At 50.8% G+C, this 23,709-nt stretch overlaps 3 protein-coding genes across 12 annotated transcripts in view; 2 read left to right on the top strand and 1 right to left on the bottom strand.

The window, feature by feature from the left end:
* Positions 1-11,545, top strand: NRBP1 (nuclear receptor binding protein 1). Of its 4 annotated transcripts, none has more exons than XM_059188772.1 (19): positions 1-152; positions 3,360-3,589; positions 3,992-4,114; positions 4,554-4,655; positions 5,288-5,377; positions 5,530-5,570; positions 5,938-6,032; positions 6,520-6,543; positions 7,548-7,631; positions 7,816-7,874; positions 8,028-8,126; positions 9,334-9,466; positions 9,637-9,742; positions 9,894-9,944; positions 10,042-10,177; positions 10,389-10,442; positions 10,544-10,607; positions 10,864-10,919; positions 10,996-11,545. In XM_059188772.1, exons 2-19 carry the CDS (start codon positions 3,380-3,382, stop codon positions 11,098-11,100), a joined length of 1,632 nt encoding a protein of 543 aa, XP_059044755.1. In that variant the 5' UTR covers positions 1-152; positions 3,360-3,379; the 3' UTR covers positions 11,101-11,545. The 4 variants fall into 4 exon arrangements, 3 of the variants coding, with proteins under 3 accessions (XP_059044755.1, XP_059044758.1, XP_059044756.1); XM_059188773.1 differs by lacking the exon at positions 1-152 and adding an exon at positions 733-922; XM_059188775.1 differs by lacking the exon at positions 6,520-6,543.
* Positions 11,546-11,658: 113 nt separating this feature from the next.
* Positions 11,659-13,280, top strand: KRTCAP3 (keratinocyte associated protein 3). Of its 2 annotated transcripts, none has more exons than XM_059188786.1 (7): positions 11,659-11,754; positions 11,847-12,031; positions 12,120-12,179; positions 12,380-12,586; positions 12,714-12,848; positions 12,959-13,071; positions 13,197-13,280. In XM_059188786.1, the coding sequence occupies exons 1-7, from the start codon at positions 11,727-11,729 to the stop codon at positions 13,201-13,203; spliced, it is 735 nt and encodes a 244-aa protein (XP_059044769.1). In that variant the 5' UTR covers positions 11,659-11,726; the 3' UTR covers positions 13,204-13,280. The 2 variants fall into 2 exon arrangements, with proteins under 2 accessions (XP_059044769.1, XP_059044768.1); XM_059188785.1 differs by having other exon boundaries at positions 13,176-13,280.
* Positions 13,281-13,354: 74 nt separating this feature from the next.
* IFT172 (intraflagellar transport 172) overlaps positions 13,355-23,709 on the bottom strand; it is a 34,033-nt gene continuing 23,678 nt past the window's right edge. For 5 of the 6 annotated variants that reach the window (XM_059188765.1, XM_059188766.1, XM_059188770.1 and 2 more), the window contains 22 exons: positions 23,223-23,320; positions 22,960-23,095; positions 22,759-22,875; positions 22,299-22,441; positions 21,333-21,426; positions 21,156-21,220; positions 20,792-20,972; positions 20,439-20,548; positions 20,196-20,325; positions 17,531-17,629; positions 17,254-17,363; positions 17,066-17,129; positions 16,846-16,932; positions 16,435-16,551; positions 15,753-15,863; positions 15,452-15,571; positions 14,881-14,976; positions 14,604-14,663; positions 14,419-14,517; positions 13,936-14,089; positions 13,716-13,807; positions 13,355-13,507 (listed from right to left, as the gene is read on the bottom strand). In XM_059188765.1, the coding sequence (XP_059044748.1) occupies positions 13,418-13,507; positions 13,716-13,807; positions 13,936-14,089; positions 14,419-14,517; positions 14,604-14,663; positions 14,881-14,976; positions 15,452-15,571; positions 15,753-15,863; positions 16,435-16,551; positions 16,846-16,932; positions 17,066-17,129; positions 17,254-17,363; positions 17,531-17,629; positions 20,196-20,325; positions 20,439-20,548; positions 20,792-20,972; positions 21,156-21,220; positions 21,333-21,426; positions 22,299-22,441; positions 22,759-22,875; positions 22,960-23,095; positions 23,223-23,320 (2,373 nt within the window). In that variant the 3' untranslated portion in view covers positions 13,355-13,417. The remainder of the gene's footprint in view (positions 13,508-13,715; positions 13,808-13,935; positions 14,090-14,418; positions 14,518-14,603; positions 14,664-14,880; positions 14,977-15,451; positions 15,572-15,752; positions 15,864-16,434; positions 16,552-16,845; positions 16,933-17,065; positions 17,130-17,253; positions 17,364-17,530; positions 17,630-20,195; positions 20,326-20,438; positions 20,549-20,791; positions 20,973-21,155; positions 21,221-21,332; positions 21,427-22,298; positions 22,442-22,758; positions 22,876-22,959; positions 23,096-23,222; positions 23,321-23,709) is intronic. The other variant, XM_059188769.1, reaches the window with a different exon arrangement.

Here is a 23,709-nt window from a genome sequence, read left to right as displayed (position 1 = left end):
CGGCACCGCCCATCTGTTGGTCCGGACGCCGCGAGGGCGGGGCCCGCAGTTCGGTTGCGCTGCGGAGCGCAGCTGTGAGGGAGTCTCTCTGGTCCGCGGCCCCGAACCCGAGCTGGAGCTGAAGCGCAGACTGCGGGGAGCGGACTCGGGAGGTGAGCACCGACAGAACTGGAAGGGAGGAAGGGGCTCGGCGAAGGGAAGGAAGGGTCGGTCTCCGCGGCCCGGGGCGTTGGGACCCTGGCAGGCGGGTGTCTGGTGGCGGCTCTGCTCGCTCGGCGGCCCAGGCCCGGCCCGCCGGAGCCAAGGGGCGGCCGCGACCCCACGGTCACTGCCGGGCCCGCCCGGCCTGTGGCGGCGGGGAATTCTGCCGGCGCGGAGCGCGAGGCCCTGGCGTTCGTGTCGAACTGGGGCTGACGAGAGGCGGGGCCGGCGGCGGGGGCGGTGGTGGCGGGCCCCGCGGCCTGCGGAAGCGCAGCGTCGGGGCCGCGCCTGCTGGCGGAGGCCGGCGCGCTGACTGCGCGGGGGCGTGGCCTGCGCCCCTGACGGCGCCGCGGGGCCGGCCTTTGATGAGGTGGCGGCCGCTGGCTCCCGGGCCTGCGGGCGCTCCCTTGCAGACAGCGGGCAGGACGACCTGTTGGAGCGCGAAGCCGTCCCCTGCTCTTGCTTGACGTCTGAGCGGACGGTCCTGTGGGTCCCGGAGGCCCTTTGGTCTGCTCGGGGTGAGAGTGGCTCAGAGGCCCGTGGCCTGTGAGCTGTTCCTGAGGAGTCGACATGCAGAGGGGCTGCAGTCCAATAAATAAAAGTCTCCGAGAAAAACTTTGCGCGACGATCTACCTACACTGCTCAGAAGTGAACACAGTATTCTCGGGGTTGCTGGAGGCGGCGAGGAGAGTCCCTTGTAGGGGCGTAAATGACCTTTTCCGTATGTGATCTCTTACACCTCTGAACGACCCTGAGATGAAAACCCCAGCGTTACAAAGATTTTTTCAGCAGGAGGGAAGTGCTGGGGGATCTTGGGCAGTGCCTTCATTTTGCCTGCTGGGGAAAGATTGGGGAGGGAGAAGACCAGCACATTCCAAGGACATGTCTGTGGCTGGTAAAGGTTTGGCTTCTTTTGTGGTGTTCTGTGGATTAATTGTCTGTGCCCTGAGTTCAGAGGTTTCTTTAGAGCCCATTGGTAACTGGCTTCCTGTATTAGAGCGTCACTGGTATTTCCTATTGTAATCTAGTTGGAAACTTTACTTAGCTGTTCAGATTCAAGATACAGTCTATAAATCTAGCTGCTCTAGGAAATAATCCGTATGAACTTTCTTACCATTTTCTTATTTTTCAAGGGAAGGAAAAGGAAAATGATTTCTAAATCGTTTTCGGGTAGATTACTAAGACATACAGATAGTAGCTTTCTTGGCTGGTTGAATACACTCTGATGGGCAGGGCCTAGAAAATGACAGGGAAAAAATATCTTGCTGGATTTTCTCTGTAGTGCGTTGTGGTTCTCTGGTATTTACTAGAATGTCTTCTATTAAGAATCTCCTGATTTGGGTTATACATAGTGTAGGCTGGGGGTGGAGATTGGGTATCCAAGAGTTCTAAAATGAAGGCTTTTCAAGATTGGTTTAGATCAGAGGCTTCTGTATTCTGAGCGGATTTAGAGGAGGAAGTCTACTTTCCCAGAATGCCACTTTCATACTGGAGCACTCCTTTGAGCCCAGCACACACAGGTTTCAACTCCTTCACAGCCTTTGTTCTTAGAGATTTGGAATAACATTCAGCAGTTGTCCTGTGCCTGTCTGGACAAGCTAATGACATTTATCTTCAGAGAATTGTTTTTCTTCCAAGTAGCTGTGTGCCTTGAAAAAAATATACTATATAGTACTTTTTCTCGTAACTGCTATATCTGTAGTTACTCTTTTACTTTTATAATATTTTTAGGGTTTTTTTTTTTAAGATTTTATCCATTTATTTGTTAAAAGTACAGTGTGTGTGTGGGCACGCCTGGGCGGCAAAGGGGCAGAGGGAGAAGCAGACTCCTTGCTGAGCAGGGAGCCAGATGCAGGGTTTGATCCCAGGACCCCAGGATCATGGCCTGAGCCAAGACAGATGCTTAATCAACTGAGCTACCCAGGTGCCCCTTGAGTTACTTGTTCTTGAGGAAATATCTCTGTCATATCTGTTATCTCAGAGGGTGGAGCTTTGAGCCATGGGAATGAAATGGAAGCTGAAAGCCCTAGATCCATTTAAATTTGTGGCTCCATGAATGTGGGCACCTCATTTATTATATTCACTATTGTGTCTCAAGTACCTAGCCCAGTGCTTGGCCTACAGTAAGTACTTAATAAACATTTGTTGAATGAGTGAATGAAAAAGAAAATGTTGCTAACCAATACCCCTTTGCACACTCACATCACAGGGAAGGTGAGGTCATCAGGGGTGAAGTCACTAACCACTGCTAGTCACCTGGGCCAGGGGTAGCCTCAGCCTGGACTGGCAAACTTGACCTGCGTATAGGAGGGATGGATAGCAAATGCCAAAATTCTAGTGGAAAAATTAGCAGAGGGTTTCAGCTGGGTAAATTCGCTGAGAGTGTTACAGGTCCAGCCTTAGGGCTGAATCAGTGAAACCTTTTGGGGTCTGGAGTCATCTGTTCTGAACAAGGCCTACAGAGCTTAGTTCTTGAGCACAGTGGAAATAGAGACAGGTGAGGATTCAAAGGGAAGGCTGTTGGGTGAGTATTGCTGAGAAGGAGTGGTGTCTGTCCCTGATTTGGCTGTTCATTTGGACCTTACTAATGGGGGTTTTATTGTCATAAATCTTAGATTTGCCACTCCTGGTGGGTCGTCTTCAACCAAGATAAGTTTCCTTCTCTAGACTAAGAGAGTAGTTAATGTTTCAGTGTTCAGACAGGATTAATTTGATTTTGGATTTTTTTTTTTAAAGATTCTTTTTATTTATTTGACAGACAGAGATCACAAGTAGGCAGAGAGGCAGGCAGAGAGAGAGGAAGGGAAGCAGGCTCCCCGCTGAGCAGAGAGCCTGATGAGGGCTCGATCCCAGGACCCTGGGATCATGACCTGAGCTGAAGGCAGAGGCTTTAACCCACTGAGCCACCCAGGCGCCCCTGATTTTGGATTTAAAGGGAGGTGTATGTTTTGTTTTCTTTTGAAACCCAGAGGAGATTATTAAGATTAGGCGTGAAGCCCAATATGGAGCTTGAATTCACGACCCTGAGATCAAGACCTGAGCCAAGATCAAGAGTTGGATGTTTAACTGACTGAGCCACCTGGATGCCTCAGAGTTAAATCTTTGTAGATCTGTCCTGACCCTTTCTTCTTTCTCCATCCTTGCCCCAACCAATGCAGGCCTGAGTGTTCGTTCCAGCATGTCGGAGGGGGAGTCCCAGACAGTAGTAAGTAGCGGCTCAGACCCAAAGGTAGAATCCTCATCCTCAGCTCCTGGCCTCACATCGGTGTCACCTCCTGTGACTTCCACGACCTCAGCCGCTTCCCCAGAGGAAGAAGAAGAAAGCGAAGATGAGTCTGAGATCTTGGAAGAGTCACCATGTGGGCGGTGGCAGAAGAGGCGAGAAGAGGTAAGGTGATGGTAGTGTCACTCTTGGGGGAGTGGATTCTTTTTTTTTTTTTTTAAAGATTTTATTATTTATTTGACAGACAGAGATCACAAGTAGGCAGAGAGGCAGGCAGAGAGAGAGAGAGGAGGAAGCAGGCTCCCTGCTGAGCAGAGAGCCCGATGCGGGACTCGATCCCAGGACCCTGAGATCATGACCTGAGCCGAAGGCAGCGGCTTAACCCACTGAGCCACCCAGGCGCCCGGGGGAGTGGATTCTAAGCGCGAAGTGGAAGAGGAAAGAATGAAAGGGGCAGACCAGAGTTTAACAGATCAGTGCCTAGGAGAGGATGATCATGTGGAATATTAAAATGGAGGGCTTACAAGGTTACTTTAGTAATTCCTTTCCATTTGAATTTCTTCTCAGGTGAATCAGCGGAACGTACCAGGTATTGATAGTGCATACCTGGCCATGGATACAGAGGAGGGTGTAGAGGTTGTGTGGAATGAGGTCCAGTTCTCTGAACGCAAGAACTACAAGCTGCAGGAGGTAGGTGGTGGTGAAAGGATGTGGCTTGTGTGGAGTTAGAATGCAGGTGTTAGGAAACAAGACGAAACCAGAGAGGGAGGCAAGCCATTAGAGACTCCTAATCTTATGAAACAAACTGAGGGTTGCTGGAGGGAGGTGGGTGGGAGATGGGGTGGCTGGGTGATGGACACTGGGGAGGGTATGTGTTGTGGTGAGTGCTAGGTGTTCTGTCAGACTGATGAATCATAGACCTGTACCCTTTAAATAATACATTTATGTTAATTAACTGAATTTAAATTAAAAAAAGAATGCAGGTGTTAAAGAGGAATTGGCGTTGAGAAGCCGATTAGGAGGAGAGTATGTTGGGGTTAGATCATTTCTGAGGAGGGATAAGGAATGGCTTTTCAGAATTGTAGTGGTTTCTGAACCCTGTTAATCCCACTCTCTCCCCTGCTCTCAGGAAAAAGTCCGTGCTGTGTTTGATAATCTGATTCAGTTGGAACATCTCAACATTGTTAAGTTTCACAAGTATTGGGCTGACATTAAAGAGAACAAGGCCAGGGTAAGAACTTTTTCTTGAGCTTACCGCAAAAAGACCAGCTACATGTATTGTTCTTTTTACATTCAGAGGTGAAAATAAGGTAGTTTTGGAACAAAACTGGAATCAGCTGTTGTGGAGATGAGAGCAGGGCTTTGCCTATGTCCTGTGCCTTTTGTCTGGTGATGGGTGGGGCAGAAATGAGCAAACTTTTGTTTCCTTCCCACAGCTCTTCTCTTTTTCCCTTCCTTCTTTCTTTTCTTTTCTTTTTTTTTTTTTTTGAGATTTTATTTTTTTGTCAGAGAGAGAGAACACACAAGCAGGGGGAGTGGTAGCCAGAGGGAGAAGCGGGCTCCCCGCTGAGCAAGGAGCCAGATGTGGGACTTGATCCCAGGATCCTGGAATCATGACCTTAGCCAGAGGCAGACACTTCACAGACTAAGCCACCCAGGCTTCCTTACTTCCATAGCTCTTATAGTTGAGTAGTTTTTTTTCATCCTGTTAAATCTGAGGATGTGGTGCTAACAACAAAAGGAGGGAAACTTAAAACAACCACCACCACCGGCTTCCAGGTCTAATATGTATCTGGTGTACATGTCATCAGGTAGGGGATCATTTCTACTTTACGACCTTATTTGAGTGCTTTACCTCTCCAGGTCATTTTTATCACAGAATACATGTCATCTGGGAGTCTTAAGCAGTTTCTGAAGAAGACCAAAAAGAACCACAAGACTATGAATGAAAAGGTATGGAGGGAGAACAGACAAAGCTTTAGGCTGGTATGGGGGTTTTAAAAAGATTATAGTAATCATGAAGCTAATCAGGAAGGGATGGAGGGAAACTAGTTGGAGGGTTAAGAGAGGGGATTACTGCTGACCCTTTGATCAAACTGTTCCAGGCTTGGAAGCGCTGGTGCACGCAAATCCTCTCTGCCCTTAGGTAAGTAGGATCTGGTTAGTGTTTTTCCCCTATTTCCTGATTTAGTTCCTCCAAACAGATTTTAGGGCACTACTCTGCTGGTTTTTTCTGGCTCTGCCCACTTTTTTTGAGTCCTGTACTGTCAAGATTAGGCCCCTATGGTCTTGTAAAGGGTCCATTCTAATGCCCTAACCACGATACTGTCTCCCGCCTCTTTCTCCTAGTGCTTATCCAGCTCTTTAACTCACCAGACATAATGGAGATTCAGAGTGTGGGGATTATCTTTGTGGTGACCAGCAGGAGACCAGGCCCTTGCTCCTCTTAACCCTTGGGTTCCCCTTGCCCTTAATTTCCCAGTGGCCCCTCTAACAGCCCAGTGCCCCCACAGCTACCTGCACTCCTGTGACCCCCCCATCATCCATGGGAACCTGACCTGTGACACCATCTTCATCCAGCACAACGGACTCATCAAGATTGGCTCTGGTGAGGGGAGGGAGAGGTTCTGGGCAGGGGAGCCTCGGGAATTTGGGAACCACGGGGGTAAGATGCAAGGAGTGGGGAGAGTAGAGCAAAATTCTGAGGTGTTGGGCTGGTGGTAAGAGATAGGACTTTGCTAGGGTAATTCATAGGGAGAGGCCAGTCAATTAGGGGGTAGGGACTAATCTTACACCTTTTTTGGAGGGAAGCGGGTTAATCCAGACACCTTGATAGGAGGTTGGGAAAGGGCAAAGAGATGGGTCTAAGGTCTGATTTGAGCCCCTGGGGCCAGACCCTACCAAAGGAGGTTCCAGGCTGTGCCTGCTGTGAGTGCTTTCATTTGCTGTGTATCTGTGTGCTGTGTATAACATTTCTGTGTGCCGTGTCTGTGTGTGGTTTGTGTGTCCATTTGTCTGGGGCTTGGCTGCTCCATCGCTCACAACTTTTCTCTGTTTTCCTCCCTCCCGCTTACGGGCTGCTCTGTTCCCAACAGTCTTTCATAGGATTTTTGCTAATGGTGAGAGCTCCCTGTTGCCCCATGTGGGGCTCTGTTCGTGCCCCCTCTGCTCCCCTTTGCGGCTGCCCAGTGCATGCAGTCGTGGGAGCAAGCCCTGTGCCCCTGCCTCCCTGCCTAGTTATGCCTGCTTGGCTTCTCCCTACCAGCCCTCCACCTGCTTGCCCTTCCATAACTTGCTTGTTTCCTGTGGTTTCTGCCTGGCTGGCCATTTATGTCCTGGATTCTTATTTCCCTTCATCATCAGGATGATTCCCTAAATCATACTGTGTTCCCAGACTCTCTGTGACTTGTAGTCATTGTTTACGATCTGAGTGAGTCCAAATTGGGCCCGGCCCTGGTTCCTCGTTCAGGCCTATGGCTGCGATGTTGAACAACAGGGAGTAGAGCAGGAGTCTACAATTTTGGTGGATTAAATGTGAGACTGATTCCAGGGTATTGGTTCAACTTTGAGCTGTTTTTGAGTTTCAGTCAGTAAAGGTGGGTAAGAAGGAGGCTGTCTAGTTGGTTGTAGTATTGTTATTTCTTCTTACCTTTTTTTTTTTTAATCATCCAAGTTTCTGGGATCTTTAAGTGTCCCAGATTAGGAAGGGCTGCCTATGCTTTTATGCTATTTGAGGGTGGCTGAAAGAACTAGACCACACATTTTCATGTGACCGGGATTATATATTCCTGAACTTGGGGGAAGGTGAGCAGATCACAAGCAAAAGTTTTTCCTTAGCCTCCATTGCTTCTTGGCCAGCCCAAGGCCCCTATATGCCTATTAGTTTAGTGTGGAGTGTTTGTTGCTACTGACCTAGGGTCCTTAAATGAGAAGCGGTAGACCCCAGAAAGTGGAAGTAGGTGGTGTTCATGTTTAGTCTGTGGTTCAAGATGGGAAAAGGACAGGTTTGCGCCTCGAGGGTTAGAGTCTTCAGGAGAGAATTTGGCTTCTGGGGACCTCTCTCTGGAGTGAGACTGTGCTTTGTTGGTGGTGGTCAGATTGTGGGTATCTCCCCTACTCCCAGTGGCTCCTGACACTATCAACAATCATGTGAAGACTTGTCGGGAAGAGCAGAAGAATCTACACTTCTTTGCACCAGAGTATGGAGGTGAGGCACCACTTTCGCTCCCCTCTCCCTGTTCCCCAGGTTTCTACCTTATAACCTGAGGCCCAGAGGTAATAGAACTGAAACTTGTAGTTCTCTGCTGGCTTACAAAAAGTTTTTAAAAGGCATTTCTGCCACCCCTTGCTTCCATCCTCTGATTAAACAAAGGCTTCTCTGTTTTCCCTAGAAGTCACTAATGTGACAACAGCAGTGGACATCTACTCCTTTGGCATGTGTGCACTGGAGGTGAGGAAACCACAGGCAGTGGTGATGGAAAGGGGTCAAGTTAGAAGATGGAAGGGGAAATGGAGGGAGGACAAGTAAGGTCTTGAGAGGGTGATTCTGGAGCACTGAAGTTCTGAAGTTTCTACTGGGCTTTTCTATTCCCCCTCCCTGCAGATGGCAGTGCTGGAGATTCAGGGCAATGGAGAGTCCTCATATGTGCCACAGGAAGCTATCAGCAGTGCCATTCAGCTTCTAGAAGACCCATTACAGAGAGTAAGAACCTTCTGGATCCCTTCTCAACAGACTTTGAAATGTCTTTAGGTTTTTCTTCCTTTTTACTTACTGGGAATATACTCTCTTCTAAGAGCAAGAAAACAGAAAGTAGCAAGGATAAGCAAAAGTAGTGGCTATTTGAATATTTCCCTAGGTGGTACTTACCTTGTTTTTTGTATATACACACACTGGTTAAGGGCTTAAGATGGGTAGTATTGGGGATAAAGGTTGTGTATTGATTTAGTTGTGTCTGCCTGGAGGTAAACTAGTGGTTACTTCAGGCAATTGGTATATGCTCTCCGACAGCCATCTTGATATTTTTAAGCAAATTGATCAGTTTGAATTAAATTTGTCACGTGGGCTTCTATATTTATATAGTTTTAGGTAGGGAAAGTGCTCTGAAATAATGAGCTAAGATTTAAAGGGTATAAGGTTATGAATCAGTAGATCGACTATAGTAAGAGGCTGGAGAGGAAGGTCCAAACAAGGATAGTTTGTGACTCATTAGATGGTGTGACAGGGAGACTAGGGGGAAGTCCTGAGGCTAGTGTGGAGTAAATTTCTAATTCAGCTTTAGGTTGGGGTATTCAAGTGACAGATTAGGTATATGACCTTCTTGGCTTTTAAGTTTATAAGGAGGAAAAGAAAAGCAGGTTAATTATTTGGGATGATCTATGGGAGGTGGGAAATGAGGTTGTGTGTGTATGTAGAGGAAGCTTGGGGAAAATCAGTGAACTTAAATAAATGATTGTAAGAGAAAAAGGAAATTGTGGTAGTTGGCTTGGAAAAGAAAAAGATGGTGAATACTATTGACCACAACAGATAGATTTGGGAACAGAGAAGGTAATTTTGATGAGAGACGGAGAGGAAGGGAGGCAGTGAGTGGTCTGTTAAAGCATAGAAGTAGAAAATCAGAAAAAAAATCTGGAAGTTTGAATAGTAAAAAAAAAAAAGAGAGAGAGAAAGCTGGTGGTTGGAGAGTAGAAAAACAAGTAAAACCATAAAAACTCTGAACAATACCTTTCATGTTAATACCTTAGAATCTTCAAAGCCGTTTCAGGAGGAGTAACAGTTATTCCCTCAACCAGTGCTGACTGTCTAGTATGTACAAAGCCTGTGCTAAGTGTAATGAATGACGAAGTATCGTGATGAACACAGTGGCCTGGTTGCCAGCTGCCTACTCTACTTCCTCTTTTCCCTTTTCTAGGAGTTCATTCAAAAGTGCCTGCATTCTGAGCCTGCTCGCAGACCAACAGCCAGAGAACTTCTGTTCCACCCAGCACTGTTTGAAGTGCCCTCGCTCAAACTCCTTGCTGCCCACTGCATTGTGGGACACCAACGTGAGTCCCTTTGGCCCTGCTAAGAATTTTCTTCCTGTCGGAGCATTAACAAGTATCGCTAGCAATGCCCTCTTTCCTTTTCCACTTCCAAAGGAATTCTTTACTCCCCCCAGGACCCCTGGGTCTTCCCTGATATTAATCTATCCTTTCCATTTCATCATGTCCTCCAGACATGATCCCAGAGAATGCTCTGGAGGAGATCACCAAAAACATGGATACCAGTGCTGTACTGGCTGAAATCCCTGCGGGACCAGGAAGAGAACCAGTTCAGACTTTGTGAGTAACCAACTTTCCGAGAGGGTCTGAAAGGGACAGATTTGTCACTCTCACTGAGGGTTCTGTCAACTGTTAATTCTTTGGGAATTGTCGAACCTGCTGTTTTGCTTATTTCCTTCCTTTCACGTGTTTTCTCTCTTTTCTTCTGCAGGTACTCTCAGTCACCAGCTCTGGAATTGGATAAATTCCTTGAAGATGTCAGGTGAGAGAAGGGTGAGAGGAAAGGCTTGCTTTAGGAAGCAGGGTGGGTGTCTTGAGGCATTCACGGAACCCATGTGACCTGTTTGATCTCACTCTAGGAATGGGATCTACCCCTTGACAGCCTTTGGGCTACCTCGGCCCCAGCAGCCACAGCAGGAGGAGGTGACATCACCTGTCGTGCCCCCGTCTGTCAAGACTCCAACACCTGAACCAGCTGAGGTGGAGACCCGCAAGGTGGGCTCTGTGGATATGGAGGTCTCTATGGTCATGGTGGAAGGGAGAAGAGGACACATCAAGTGAGGCTTTGTCCTATAGGAAAAAGAGTGTGTTTCTGGTTTCTAGCAAGCTTGTCCTGTGGGCTGGAAAGTCTTCTAGCTGTTCGGGGCTTTTTTTTTTTTTGCCTGGTGATACTACTGTGCTGACCCTATGCGTGTCCTCTCCGTAGGTGGTGCTAATGCAGTGCAACATCGAGTCAGTGGAGGAGGGTGTCAAACACCATGTAAGGCTGGGGGCCAGGGCTGCAGAGGGCTGGGTGGCCAGGAGAAAGGGGGGGGAGAGTGGGAAAGAGGAGCCTCATCTTTTGACTGTCCTCTTCTCCAGCTGACGCTTCTTCTGAAGCTGGAGGACAAACTCAACCGGCACCTGAGCTGTGATCTAATGCCAAGTGAGTCTCTCCTTTCCCTCAGAGGATGAGAGTCTCTTAAGTCTTATCTGTGAGGGACATTCTTAGGGGCGGGGAGGAAGGTTACAAGGCAGCAATACATTCTGAGGCACACAGAACAGATATCTTAGCTCCTAAAACCGGGAGGGTGGACGCGACAGTTCTGCTTGTGTCGTTCTTTCCCAGCCAGGCTGACCCGACTAGGGCTGGGCGCCCACTGCTCCCACATTGTGCTCACCCTCTCCCTTTGCTCTGTCAGATGAGAACATCCCCGAGTTGGCAGCGGAGCTGGTGCAGCTGGGCTTCATTAGCGAGGTGAGCTTTCCGCCTCCGGCTGCCCTGGCAACTCCATTCTCCTCTTGCCCTGTCTCACCCAGCTCTTCTCCCCCAGGCTGACCAGAGCCGACTGACTTCTCTGCTAGAGGAGACCCTGAACAAGTTCAATTTTGCCAGGAACAGCACCCTCAACTCAGCCGCTGTCACCGTCTCCTCTTAGAGCTCCCTCGGGCCAGGCCCCTAATCAGAGCTGTGGCCGTCACTAGATGGCAGCAGCCTTCCTGCCCCCTCCCCCCAGTCAGTATTACCCTGTGAAGCCCCTTCTCTCCTTTATTATTCAGGAGGGCTTTGGGGCTCCCTGGTTCTGAGCATCACCCTCCCCCTTCCCCTTCTCTGCCTCCCCTCTGCACTTTGTTTACTTGTTTTGCACAGACGTGGGCCTGGGCCTTCTCAGCAGCCGCCTTCTAGTTGGGGGCTAGTAGCTGATCTGGCGGCTCCCGCCCAGCCTGTGTGGAAAGGAGGCCCACGGGCACTGGGGGAGCTGAATTCTACAATCCCGCTGGGGCGGACGGGGCGGGAGAGAAGGGTGGTGCTGCAGTGGTGGCCCTGGGGGGCCATTCGATTCGCCTCAGTTGCTGCTGTAATAAAAGTCTACTTTTTGCTAAGAGCGTGGTGTGTGTGTGCGTGCGCGCGCGCGCATTCCCAGGCAGGGGGCGGGGGGGTGGGTGCTCGGGGTGGGGCCTTCAGGTGGCGAGGGGGCGGGGCGGGCGAGGGCGGGGGCGGGGCGGGCGAGGGCGGGGCCGGAGCCAGGTAGAGCTGCCCTGCGGCGGGGCGCGGACGGCCGCGATGAGGTGCTGCCGCCTCTACGAATTCGGTAATTTCCGGCCCCGGGCTCGGGCCCCTGGCCCCTGCGTCCGCCGGTTCCTTTCCCAGCTCAGGCCTGCCCCTCCCCCCCGTGCTTTGCAGACGCGGCCCGCGGTCCCCGGAGGCTTATGCGCGTGGGCCTCGCGCTGATCCTGGTGGGCCACGTGAACCTGCTCCTGGGGGCCGTGCTGCACGGCACAGTCCTGCGACACGTGGCCAATCCCCGCGGCGCCGTCACCCCGGAGTACACCACGGCCAATGTCATCTCCGTGGGCTCCGGGCTGCTGGTGAGCGCGGGGCGGGGCGGGTCCACGGGCGTGGGGGAGGGGAGGCGGAGCGTAGAGCAGCGCGGGCTTCAGGCTTTGTGTCTTCCAGAGTGTTTCCGTGGGACTTGTGGCCCTCTTGGCATCCAGGAACCTTCTGCGCCCACCACTGGTGAGAGGGGATTTCTGGAGCTTTAATGGTGAGAGGGGATTTCTGGAGCTTTAATGGGGCCTGGAATCAGGGAAATGACGACCTGATGGCTTCGTCTTTAAGTGGGAGGAGGAACCTCAGAGACAGCAAGGTGTCTTATCAGTGGGAGTGTCAGGCAGGCTTGCGAGCATCTGCTCACTCTGATCTTCTGCCCTTGCCAGCACTGGGCCCTCCTGGCAGTAGCTCTAGGAAACCTGCTCTTGTCTGCGGCCTGCTCCCTGGGCCTCCTCCTTGCTGTGTCACTCACTGTGGCCAATGGTGGGCGTCGTCTCATTGCTGATTGCCATCCAGGACTGCTGGATCCTTTGCTACCGGTGGACCAGGGGCCTGGACAGTCTGACTGCCCGTTTGACCCCACAAGAATCTATGTGAGTGCATGCTCTTCTTGGCCTTTTTGCAGTCTACAGGGCCTTAGCCCTGCCCTTTAAACCACCCCTACCTGCCACTTCTGTCCTGCTCCCTCTCAGTCCCCCACCTTCCCTCGTCACCTTTTAGGATACAGCCTTGGCTCTCTGGATCCCTTCTTTGCTCATGTCTGCAGCAGAGGCGGCCCTATCTGGTTACTGCTGTGTGGCTGCCCTCACCCTACGTGGGGTTGGGCCCTGCAGGAAGGAAGGGCTTCAGGAGCAGGTAAGGAAGATAAACAGGAAGGGCTCATTCAACAGGGACTGGCTGTGTTTAAAGGTGCTGAACTGTAGTATAATTCAAGGCAGGAGTACTAACTCCATCCTCCCCTACAGCTAGAGGCACTGACAGAGCTTGAACTTCCCAAGTGTCAAAGACAGGAAAATGAGCAGCTACTGGATCAAAATCAAGAAATGCAGGCATCACAGAAAAGCTGGGCTGAGGACAGGTAATCCATGAGAATTGGGGCCTAGGAAAGGGGGGAGGCAGGGAACCACTCTTAGAACTGGGTCAAGTCCTTTGCTGTGCTGCCTGCCCTCTGCTCTGATTCAGGTTCTCCCTTCTATGGAGCAGGTGCTGATCCGGAGGCTCAGTTCATAATGGTGACATAAACCCCAAGATGATGTAAACAGTTGTAATAAAAGTACTAAAACTTGATGATGATTTCCTTTGAGGGGGGAAGGACACGAAGCTGACGTTGGGGATGACTCTGATCAAAGAACACAGTGATCTCCATTACCTACAAGACTTTAATGAGGGAGAGAATCCAATAACTCTTCCCTGAGGCCTACTGGTTACTGAAAGGAAAAACTGGTGCTGGGTAGCCCTCCACACCACTGACTAATGAATTTCAGCACATCCTGGCACACTGGACTGTGGGAAGTCTGTAGACGAACAGTAGAACAAGAGAGGAACTCATTAGTGCTAAGGAAAAGCGCTCCTTCTCTAAAGAAAATCAACCCCATCTCAGTAAGGAGAGCAGAGTCCAGGGCCTGCTCCTGCCTTCCTAACATTCCCACCCACCCTTCTAGCGGTTTCTCACTTTTCAGTGCTGCTCTCCCCACCCGCACCCTCCAAATCTCCCTCTCTAACCTTGATAGCCATAAGAAACTTATTCCAATTGTCCTTGTTAGCTGCCTTCCCTGGCCGCTTAAACTCAATTTTGTTCCTCAGAATGGGGTATCCTTTGGGAGAAGAAAAAAACAAATTGGCATTTGAGAGGGAAAACCAAGAGCAATTTCAGAGTAAATACTCTCTTGAGCCTGCTCCTTTCCGCCCACCATGGAACGTGGACAGGTGTAGGACTGTGTACCTGTAATGAGGCAGGGTAGTGCCCGAACGCCAGTGCTCGCTGCCACCAAGGAAGCTTCGTACACACCACGTTCATCCCGAGGCAGAACCTGCTCCAGCCTCTGGTCCATTGAGACTGTGAGTACCCAGTCTCGAACCTCTTCCCTCTGAGCCTCCTGGAAAGGACAAAGAAGCAGCATCTTCACGCAGGACAGGGCAAGTGGAAGGTGGGGAGTTGGGAGTCTTACTAAACTGTCATCCTGTGCACCATCTTTTCCCCATATGTGATCCTCCTTGGATGGGGTTCCTCGTCACCACCTTTTCTTTTTTCTCTGCTTCTACTTTCACCGAAGGAATAGTGAGGGTTGAGGCCCTTCCACAGACGTTGCCAGCTGATGCCCATTACAAAGGTTAGGAGGACCAACATAAAGGGATAAAGTGTCCTCCCTTCAAAACACCCTCATGCTGGTGAGGACTTCCCCAGTCTCCAGTCTCATGCTCTTACCGGTACGTGCTGCTTGGCTGGGAGTGGCACCTCAAAGGGAATGTCTGTATCCTGAAAGTCAGAGTGGTCAAGGGCATCCAGCGTTCCTTCTTCAATTGCCTGCGGCAGAGTGGGCAGCCATGAGATAGACACATTTCCATGACAGGTGAAACCTCCTGCCCTCTGGGCACAGCTTCTTTACTCACATCGGTCAGATCCAAAAAGCGGTTGAGGAAGATGAATGCCATGTTCTCCCAGCCAACTGCCTGCAACAGAGAAAAGTTGCAAGTGGGAGTGAGCAGCTGGGCTTGGATGCTGCTCTTCCAGGGAGGAGGAGGAATCCAGGAAGACACAAGAACACGGTATCCTCCATAACATCAGCCCCACACTCTGCTTTGCTCTGCCTGAATAGACCAGGCATTCTACCTTCCAACTTTTGATTTCCCTGTCTCCTCTGCCACACCCTTCCTCGACCCAGCTCACCTTGGCCGCAATGCCTGCTTCATAGAAGGCCTTATCTGCAGGTAGGAGCTGGGTGTGGCGTAAGAGTGAAACAGAAAGCCTGGCAGCCACAGTTTCCTACAGATTAAAATCAAAGCATTATGATCCTGGCACATAGCGACTGAGCTACCAGCCCAGTAACCTTATGGCTAAGGCAGCCACAGAACCAGAAAACCAGTAATACATACTAAATTACTCTCAAGCAGTTCTGGATCTTTTTCTTTTTCTATTTCTGTTATTCAAGTACGCATAGCAAATTTACAATACGTGATCACAAGCCAAAAGGATGTGTATATCTTAAGAGATCAATGCAGAAATTGTGGGATTTGGATGTTTAAGTATAATGAGGATGGAACTATGTGGTCAGAGTCCTAAGAAAGCCGTGGAGGAGTCCAGGAAGAAAGCCACCTCAGTGAGAGGTAGATTTGTCTAAATGGAAGAGAAGCTACGAGAGAAGTGGACCAAGCTTGAGAATCCAGAACTTGAATTTATTCAACTTCATGCATTGGAAGATGCTTCTCTTAAGACTGAGTGCCCCTCCCCGCCATCTCACCAGCTGTTTGACACTCTGGGCGGCCGAGCGAGTGGCATAGTAATGCGCAATCAGCAGCATCGTCTCGAACTCCTCATGGGCTAGAGAGTTTGCCTCACTAGACTTCACCAGGTTTTCACACTAGAGCAGGAGGAGAGCGCAGCCCGGGTCAGGGGTTGGAGGAGGGCCAGAGAGCTCATGGCCATGGACATGGACAAAAGTGCAGCCCATCTGAAGGTAAATATTTATGTGCCTCAAAGAAGAGACGAGGACAAAGAAGTAGGGTAGCCTTGTCACTCTGTCACAGAGCCGACTTCCTCACCAAGTTAAAGAGCACGTCCCGAAGATCAGCCCAGTTGTGATAGGCCTCAGCACTGTTGGTCCCAGGGGAGCTCACCATGTCCGCGAAGATCCTTTTGTAGATGTTGAAGTTCTAGGGGTGGTGGCGAAAGGAGAGCTGAGTGAGAAGGGGTAACTAGAAGAGAAAGTGCAAAGGGGGCCAAAGAGGAAACGGGCTGCCAGTGTGCATGTGGAGGAGCTAGGGGACACTGATGGAGAAAGTGTTGATCCTTTTTTGGAAGACAAAAGTAAGAAAATAACTTTCTTACAACTGGTGGTCTGCGTGTGGACAGTCCCAATGTTAATGGGCTGATATTCCAGGGAGATGGGGTGCTCAGAGAGGAGAGCAGCGATTGGTCTCTGAGGGAGGTTAGTAAGGCCCTAGAGGTGCACACACCTCTAGGGCCTAAGATTCATCTTACTAAGATTCATCTCTGAAAGGCCATTCCCTGTATTAGCTAAGAGCATGGGGAGGTTGCTGAATGTTTCCTCAAATGGTAAGCCTTGAGAGGCTGTACATTTCAGAAGAGGCTGGTGTGGGTCTCTGGGCAGGATGCTCTCTAAAAGAATCCTTTGAGAAGACAGTTCCTGAGGGGATGGGTGGGTTTTGAGGAGACGTAAGAATTTCCTTGGGGAGACCATCACTCCAAGGAGCAGGCTGGTACCTGTGGGTTTGCAGGGGCTCCATGCTGCACGTACAGGGCCAGTGCCTGGCTATAGCCACCCTCTCGGATCAGGTGAGTCGCATACAAAGCCACATATTTGTGCAGAATCTTATAGTTCTGTCCCAGAGATGGAGGAAAAGCATGAAGGAGGTTGGCCATCAATAAGACCAGGCAGTGAGCGTGGGGTGGTAACCTGAGGCCATGGATTTGTTTTGGAGGCAAAGGCCTATGCAAGTCAGGCCCAGCTAGGCCTCTGACTCCAGTTTCAAAAGGGTGGAAGACGGACTCTCTGATGCTGGTTAGGGATCTCTGGGGTTGGGCTTTGGAGGAAGTAAGAGATACAGCTCTGGGGCAAGGAGAGCCAAGGGGTAATGTCTGGAAGAGCTAGGGAGGGGAGGAGGAGAGCAGTACCTGCTTGGTAGCCGTTTCAATGCACTTGTCCCACTGGCCCTGCTCCACATACAGGTCCAGAGCAGCCACCACATCCACACCCACCAGCTGTGGAGCAGTGGAAAAAAGACAGAGTTAAGAGGACAGAGAGGGCATGAGCAGGGAGAGGAGGAAGAAAGTCCCTTGAGCCCTCATACGTTCCGCCTCTTGATGCCTCTTGATAACTCTCTGCAAGTCTCACCGAGTCCACTTTGCCCTTGTTCTTGAGGAACTCCTTGTAATGCTGGTCCACGTAGTCTTCATACCTGTGAAGATGTGCAGGGATCTAGCGCCACACGGTCCCAGCACGCACACCCTTCCCATGAGAACTTCCTCCTCCTCTTTACAAAACGAAGAGAATTTGCTGGAGAGAAGGGGTCAGCAGCTTACCGGGGATCTAACTCCTTGGCCACACGCTTAGCCTTGTTCCACTCCTCGCCCTCAATGAAGGCATCGATCGCTTCCTTGACTAGGTCCAGGTTCAGATAGAGCTCTGCAGCCTGCACGGTAGGAAATAAGAGCCTGGAGACCATCTCCCCTGTTTCCACAGAACTAACTGCAGGTCACACCTGCCAGGAGGCCGACCTCACATGCCTTTCATGTAGATGACACCATTCCACCCCTCTCCGGGGAATCTTTTTCTTTTCAGTCCCAGCACGCTACTTACCGCACTGTGCTTTCCAGTTCCAATCAGCTGGGGTCCCACAACCCGAACTACTTCCAGACTGCGTTGGGGAGGCAGAAATTTGATGGCGAGTTCAGCTGCCTGAGAGGTGGAAGAGAAGATGACAATGGGTAGGAGAGACAAAATACCACTGCGTGTCCTCAGCCTGGTCTTTTTCCCTTCACTTGCCAACCTTCTCTCCTGCACCTTCTACTCTCCTGGGCAAGACCTGCCTCATGGTTCCTCATAGCCTTGAAATGACCACCAGTGGACCCATCTGTCAGACACTCTCTGCTGTCTGAGGTCACTGCATTTGATCCTGCCCCTCCCAGACAAACTGGCTTCTCAAGTTCTTTGTCACAAACAGAATCTTGGCAGTGTGGTACAGAGAAAGAAGACTTTCTGCAACTATTTGTGTTGGGCTTTTCTGTGCCTCAATTTCTCTGTAAGTGACGGCTGGTCTGATTTGCACCATCCAGAACAGAAGCCACTAGTCACGCACAGCAAGTCCCAACTGACATGCGCTGTCCGGTTAAATATACACGCATATAAATATACACGGTTTTCACAGTTTTAGTAGGAAAGAAGGAATGCAAAGTATCTCAGTAAGTTGAGAAATTAGTAGTATCAGTAATACAATCAATCAATAAGGGGCACTTGGGTGGCTAGATCAGTTAACTGTCTTCCTCCGGCTCAGGTCATGTCAGCGGGGAGTCTGCTTCTCCCACCTCCTCTGTGCTTCCCCTCCCCATTGTGAGTGCATGCACACACGCTGTCTCTCTCACTCAAATAAAAATCTTTTAAAAAAATCGACAAAGTATTGATTACATGTTAAAATGAGTTTAGCTATATTTGATTTGGTAAATATTCTTATTTTCTTATGTTTCTTTTTACTTACTTGAATGCAGCTATACTAGGAAATTTTAAACTTACCTGTATGACTTCACTTTGTGACTTGCATTCTATTTCTATTGGACAGTGCTGCTCTAGATGACCTTGGAGACCCCTTCCAGCCCTAAAACTCAGTAATTCTACAAACCTGAGCAATCTATAAGTTTACTCTTTCCACTGTGATCCTGACATCCTCATTGGATTTTAATTTCCACATACATGGCCCATTTTAGCTATAGTCTGCCTAAATCTTCCTAGTCTCTCCCCCACCTATTTTTTTTTTTTTTTAAGAGTTTATTTATTTGTTTGACAGAGAGAGACAGCGAGATAGGGAACACAGGCAGGGGGGAATGGGAGAGGGATAAGCAGGCTTCTGCTGAGCAGGGAACCAGAGGTTTGGGGCTTGATCCCAAGACCCTGGGATCACGACCTGAGCTGAAGGCAGAGGCTTAATAACTAAGCCATCCAGGCACCTATTCTTGCCTTAGTTTCTTTACCTGCCAAATCCCAAAGCTTAAAGCACCCCATCTGGGAAGTTGACTAATCTATAGAAGGTATAGTCCTGTACAGATGCCAAAAAACAATGCTCCAGAGTAAAACACAGCAGGTGCTTCAAACACACTTGCTGATTAAATTTGCATAACCATCAGTCCTTTCTATACCGCCCCCACCCAACTACTAAGGGCTCTTGAGTTCCAAGGCCTCTGAAACCCGAGGGGAATTCTGCAGTGGCATCACTGCTCCAACATTTTATTTAGAGAGCTGATCAATCTCATCCCCCTCAAACTCCTAATACCATATTTCTCTGAATCAAAGATGCATCATTTACTTATTTTTTGTTTTAGACAGCATGAGTGGGGAGGGGCAGAGGGAGAAGAGTGAATCTAAGGCAGATTCCGCACCCAGTGCAGAGCCCAATGCAGAACTCGATCTCACAATCCTAGATCATGTGCTGAGCTGAAAATTAAGAGTCAGATGCTTTACCCACCAAGTCACCCAGGTACCCCAGATACATCATTTAAAACTTCAAATGCAGGGGCACCTGGGTGGCTCACTGGGTTAACCCTCTGCCTTTGGCTTGGGTCATGATCTCAGGGTCCCGAGATGGAGCCCCACATCAGGCTCTCTACTCAGCAGGGAGCCTGCTTCCCCTTCTCTCTCTGCCTGCTTCTCTGCCTACTTGTGATCTCTCTCTGTGTCAAATAAATAAACAAAATCTTTAAAAAAAACCATAAAACTTTACATGCAACCCAATTTCTAAGATAATAAAATGTGATTATATATATGTTTAGGAATTGATGAAACCTACTGACTTGGCTTAACCGGCTAGATTCTTCTCTTTAGGAGCTTCTATGTAGAGGAGGAGACTGCTTTCTTCCTGGCTTCCTTCTGGCCCCAGCTCCGGCCTCTGGATTTGCCCTTCCAGCTCTGGTCCCAGGTCTGCGCCCTCCCTCACAAAGCCTCCCTCCCAGTCGAGACCTCACCCGCCTCTGAACTCCACTTCAAATCACATCCTTTATCTTCACCGAGGTACTCAGTTAGCTGAGCCACAGTGGTGTCCAACTTCCCCCAATTTCAGGCTGTTAGGCATTCTGCCTCAGATCCCCTTTTATAGTTTTCATAGTTCTGGCTCTAGCATCTAGCAAGCACTCAGCAGGTACCTGCCGCCTGAGCGAAAATGAGAGGCCCAGGAGGAAAAAGCAATGTCTGAGGAGGAATGCTGGCTGTCAGGGCGGTCCGGGAAGTGGGCGGCCAGGAAGGGTGGAGCCCGCCTCACCTTCATCCAGCACTTTTCCACCAGGCTGCTGCTGCCTGAGTCCCGCACCTTGAGGTAGCAGTCGACGGCACGGCTATACTCTCCAGCCTGCTCCCACTGGCGAGCTTGGTCCACGAGCCCCTCCATGCCCCTGAGATGAGAGTACACGTGACCAGGACAGGCTGGGCAGCGTGGCCTATACCGTGCACACCTTGTGACCCAACCTCCAGCCCTGCCAACACTTGCTGCCTCCTGGCCTCATACCTGGCCCCTTTCTTGGTAGCCTCCCGCTCATACTCTTCCTGCAGAGCCTCCAGCTGGCCCGGAACATAGTCCTTGCAGATCCGCAGGGCGTCGCTCCATAATCCAGCCTCCTGCTCAGATTTCCAGGTATCAGGAAGGCAGAGGCCGGAGTGACACCTTCCCACTGCCACACAGGTGCTCTATACTATGGGCCACGGATCCCTAGGTCCTTGCACCTCTCTTCTCCTCCTTGTCTCCTTCCCCCTCTCCAGTGCTAACTCTCTGGATCCTTCTCAGTAGTATTGGTTAGTGTAGTGCTCTGTGGGTTCTTACACTCTCTCCCCCTCCTCAAGGCCCTGAATCCGGTGCCCTACCTTATAATAATTGAGGGCCAGGCCCGGTCTCTGGGCCCGAAGCAGCAGCCCTTCTGCTTTCTGAAAGTCCTTCTCTTCCAAGGCCCCCCGGGCCTGCCCCACAAGCACCTCGGCGACACTGTCAGGATCGTGGGCCTCGGCCACACGCTGAGCTGCCTCCCAGTCCTGGTTATGGACGAACCTGCTCCCAGAAGAGGACACAGGGGAGGCTCAACACAGCACTGAGGCCTCAGTAGTGGGAGACAAGCAGCCATATCAGAGGGGGTAGAAGATTTATTGGTACTAGGTTCAGGTGAAGGTGGCAATGCCAGGTCCTGGGGCTGCGGTTGGGAGGACGGGTGTAAGGAATTGACGGGTAACTCACATGAGGACTGCTTCCTTGGGCTTACCAGCCCTGATGAATTCAGCTTCGGCCTCTTCAAATTTACCCTGTAGGGACAGAAGGGCAGCCGCACACGATCAGAAGCAGATTGCCATCATGGCAGCCGGGAGACAGGAGAAGATCAAGGTCAAAAGTAAGGGAGAAGGAGCACATCCATACCTCATCCTCCAGGTACATAGCATATCGGAGATGAATTTCAGGGGTTTTGTGCTTGAGGGCCAGCCGGGAGAGTTCAAAAGCAAATTCAAATGAGCTGAAATGGAAGGTGTAGGTAAGGTCTGCCTACTCAGTACTTTCATTTTATAAGAGGCGGAGCAGGGCAAGAGAATACAAATAGGGTAGAGACGGGGCCAGGGGAGGGAAAGGACAGACTGAGAAGACAACCCATGTGAAGTGACACAGAAGCACACAGACACGTAAAGGAGGACGGGGTCAGGGGACACTTGGAAAAGCCTGTGCTTCCTGCGACCAGTGGGCATAAAGGAATGGGATGGGCGCGAGGCAGGGGACCGCAGTGAGCCTCCCAGCACTACTCTGCCTCGGGAGCGAGGGCTCCGGGTTCTCCACCACTTCCTCCTGAGCCACATTTATACTAGCAGAAAAACTGTCTCTCTAAAACATTGACTACCCTCAGCCATCTGACTCCATGCAGGATTATTACTGGTCTTTGTAACATCTGCTTAAGAAAAGCTCTTTTTGCATTTAACAGAAGCCCACTTCTGTTACTCAGAAGTCAATTACTGGCTTAGTGCACCTTTGCTTTAAAAGCTCTTCTCTCTGGGGCACCTGCCTGGCTCAGCCTGTAGAATGAGGGACCCTTGATCTCAGGTTGAGTTCAAGCCCCACACTGGCTATAGTAATTACTTAAAAAGGTCTTTTTGAAAAAGAAGGAGAAAAGCTGATCACTTTCCATCTTCTTAGAACAGCTAAACACTGTTCTGAGCCCCCGGGGAACAGGGGCAGAGCTACTGATTCACTCCTTGCCTCTCCATCACGTTCTTCCAAGGATTTCTTCACTCCTGCCTCCGTTTTCAGAAACACTTCTCGGCTATACAGCCGTTTTCCTTGTCTATGTAGAGGCTCTGTCTCGAAAGGGTCCAGGGGAGAGAAGCCGTGGGGCCTCACCAGTTGTCAGCGGCGTGGTCCACGGCAGCTTCCAGGAGTCCGAGCTTAGTGAGCAGTCTCACTGAGGATGCTCCTCCCAGGCTCTTTGCCCACAGATAGGCCACGTGCTTGTGGGCATCAGCTCCTCCGTGAGCCTTGGCCACCTGTGAAGCAAAGCCATTTGGCAATCCTCCCACGCAGGGCCACAGGGCTGCTCCCTTCCCCTCTCTGACCGGACTGCAGCTTTGACAAAGGTCAGGTCTTTCTACTAGAACAGGGAGAGGGCTCAGTTTTGGGGTCTGTTAGCCTGCTCAGGTCCAAGGATGGACTTCAGGTAGTCCACAGATCCCTCCTACCGCATGTGAAATTTTGCCTGTCGGTATGGGTGTTTTCCAAAGAGACCCACGACCAGTTCAGAATGTGTCACTTGAGAGTGGGGAAGAGGGACGGGCGTGTCCCCAGAGTGACCTGGACTCCTTACCCGGTAGGCCTCCTCCCAAAGCCCATTGGACCGGTACATGTTCACTGTTGCCTTCCACTCCTGAGCCTCGAGGTAGTGATACTCGGCCTCCTGCAGTCGGCCTTCAGCCTCCAGCTCCTGGCGAAAGGAGGGTCAGGATGGGGCGAGGGGGACGTGGGGCCTGTTCGGGGAAGAGATGGCCGAGACCGGAGAAGGGCTCACCTTGCCCAGGTGTAGGTGTGTGTCACTGAGGAGATCTGGGTGGTGCTTCCCTACCAGGCGGATCATATCATCATATAGCTTGTGCTTTTTGAACATGGTGATGGCAAGATCAGGCTCTTCCACTGTCACGTAGAGCCTGGGGAGGGGAGAGACACCTGGGGCCTCCTTGACCCAGATTCCCGCATCACTGCCCTCTAGGCAGATGGCGCGCATCCTCAGACGCACCCCTCTCCCTGCATGCCTCTTCTGGGGCTGCGGCTCACCTTTCCGCCTCCCGGTACTTGCCCTGCTTCTCCATCTCCTGAGCCTGGGTGATGTACAGCACTGACACGTCTTCCGGCCTCATGCACTTCATCGCCAGCTGTGCAGACACACAGAGCCCCAGTAGCCTCGGGCGCGCTTCCGAGGGAAGCGGGGGGCTGCAGAGTGGCCAGGGAAACGCGACTCGGGGGTGACCTGTATTCCCAGCAACTCTGAACCTTCCCAACAGCCACAGGGGTTTGTGTACGGATGGATGCTTTCCTGGTCAGTCCAGGGAATTCCAAGACCATAAGGAGCAGAGTCAGGACTATATTCTGCTCAGGCAGAAAGGCCAGAGATGCCCTGTGCTGGGGCACGTGTTCCCACTCCCGTGCTCATGCCGTACCCACCGGGTTCTGGGCGCAGGCAGGGAACGAAGTTGCCGCTGTGACTACAACTTGGGGAGGGGCATTTGGGGCTCCCCAGCTCCCAAACCCTTCTGCTTGCTTT

Source organism: Mustela lutreola, chromosome 9, assembly GCF_030435805.1.
Source record: "Mustela lutreola isolate mMusLut2 chromosome 9, mMusLut2.pri, whole genome shotgun sequence".
In the NCBI taxonomy this organism is placed as follows: Eukaryota; Metazoa; Chordata; class Mammalia; order Carnivora; family Mustelidae; genus Mustela; species Mustela lutreola.
This window is presented reverse-complemented; position numbering and strand designations above follow the sequence as displayed.

Coding starts and splice junctions, on each gene's coding strand:
- KRTCAP3 (XM_059188785.1), top strand. CDS start 11,727: ATGAGGTGCTGCCGCCTCTACGAATTCG. Junction 12,032..12,119: donor CCGTGGGCTCCGGGCTGCTG/GTGAGCGCGGGG, acceptor TGTGTCTTCCAG/AGTGTTTCCGTGGGACTTGT. Junction 12,587..12,713: donor TTGACCCCACAAGAATCTAT/GTGAGTGCATGC, acceptor GTCACCTTTTAG/GATACAGCCTTGGCTCTCTG.
- NRBP1 (XM_059188773.1), top strand. CDS start 772: ATGCAGAGGGGCTGCAGTCCAATAAATAAAAGTCTCCGAGAAAAACTT. Junction 4,656..5,287: donor TTAAAGAGAACAAGGCCAGG/GTAAGAACTTTT, acceptor TTACCTCTCCAG/GTCATTTTTATCACAGAATA. Junction 6,544..7,547: donor TCATAGGATTTTTGCTAATG/GTGAGAGCTCCC, acceptor CCCTACTCCCAG/TGGCTCCTGACACTATCAAC.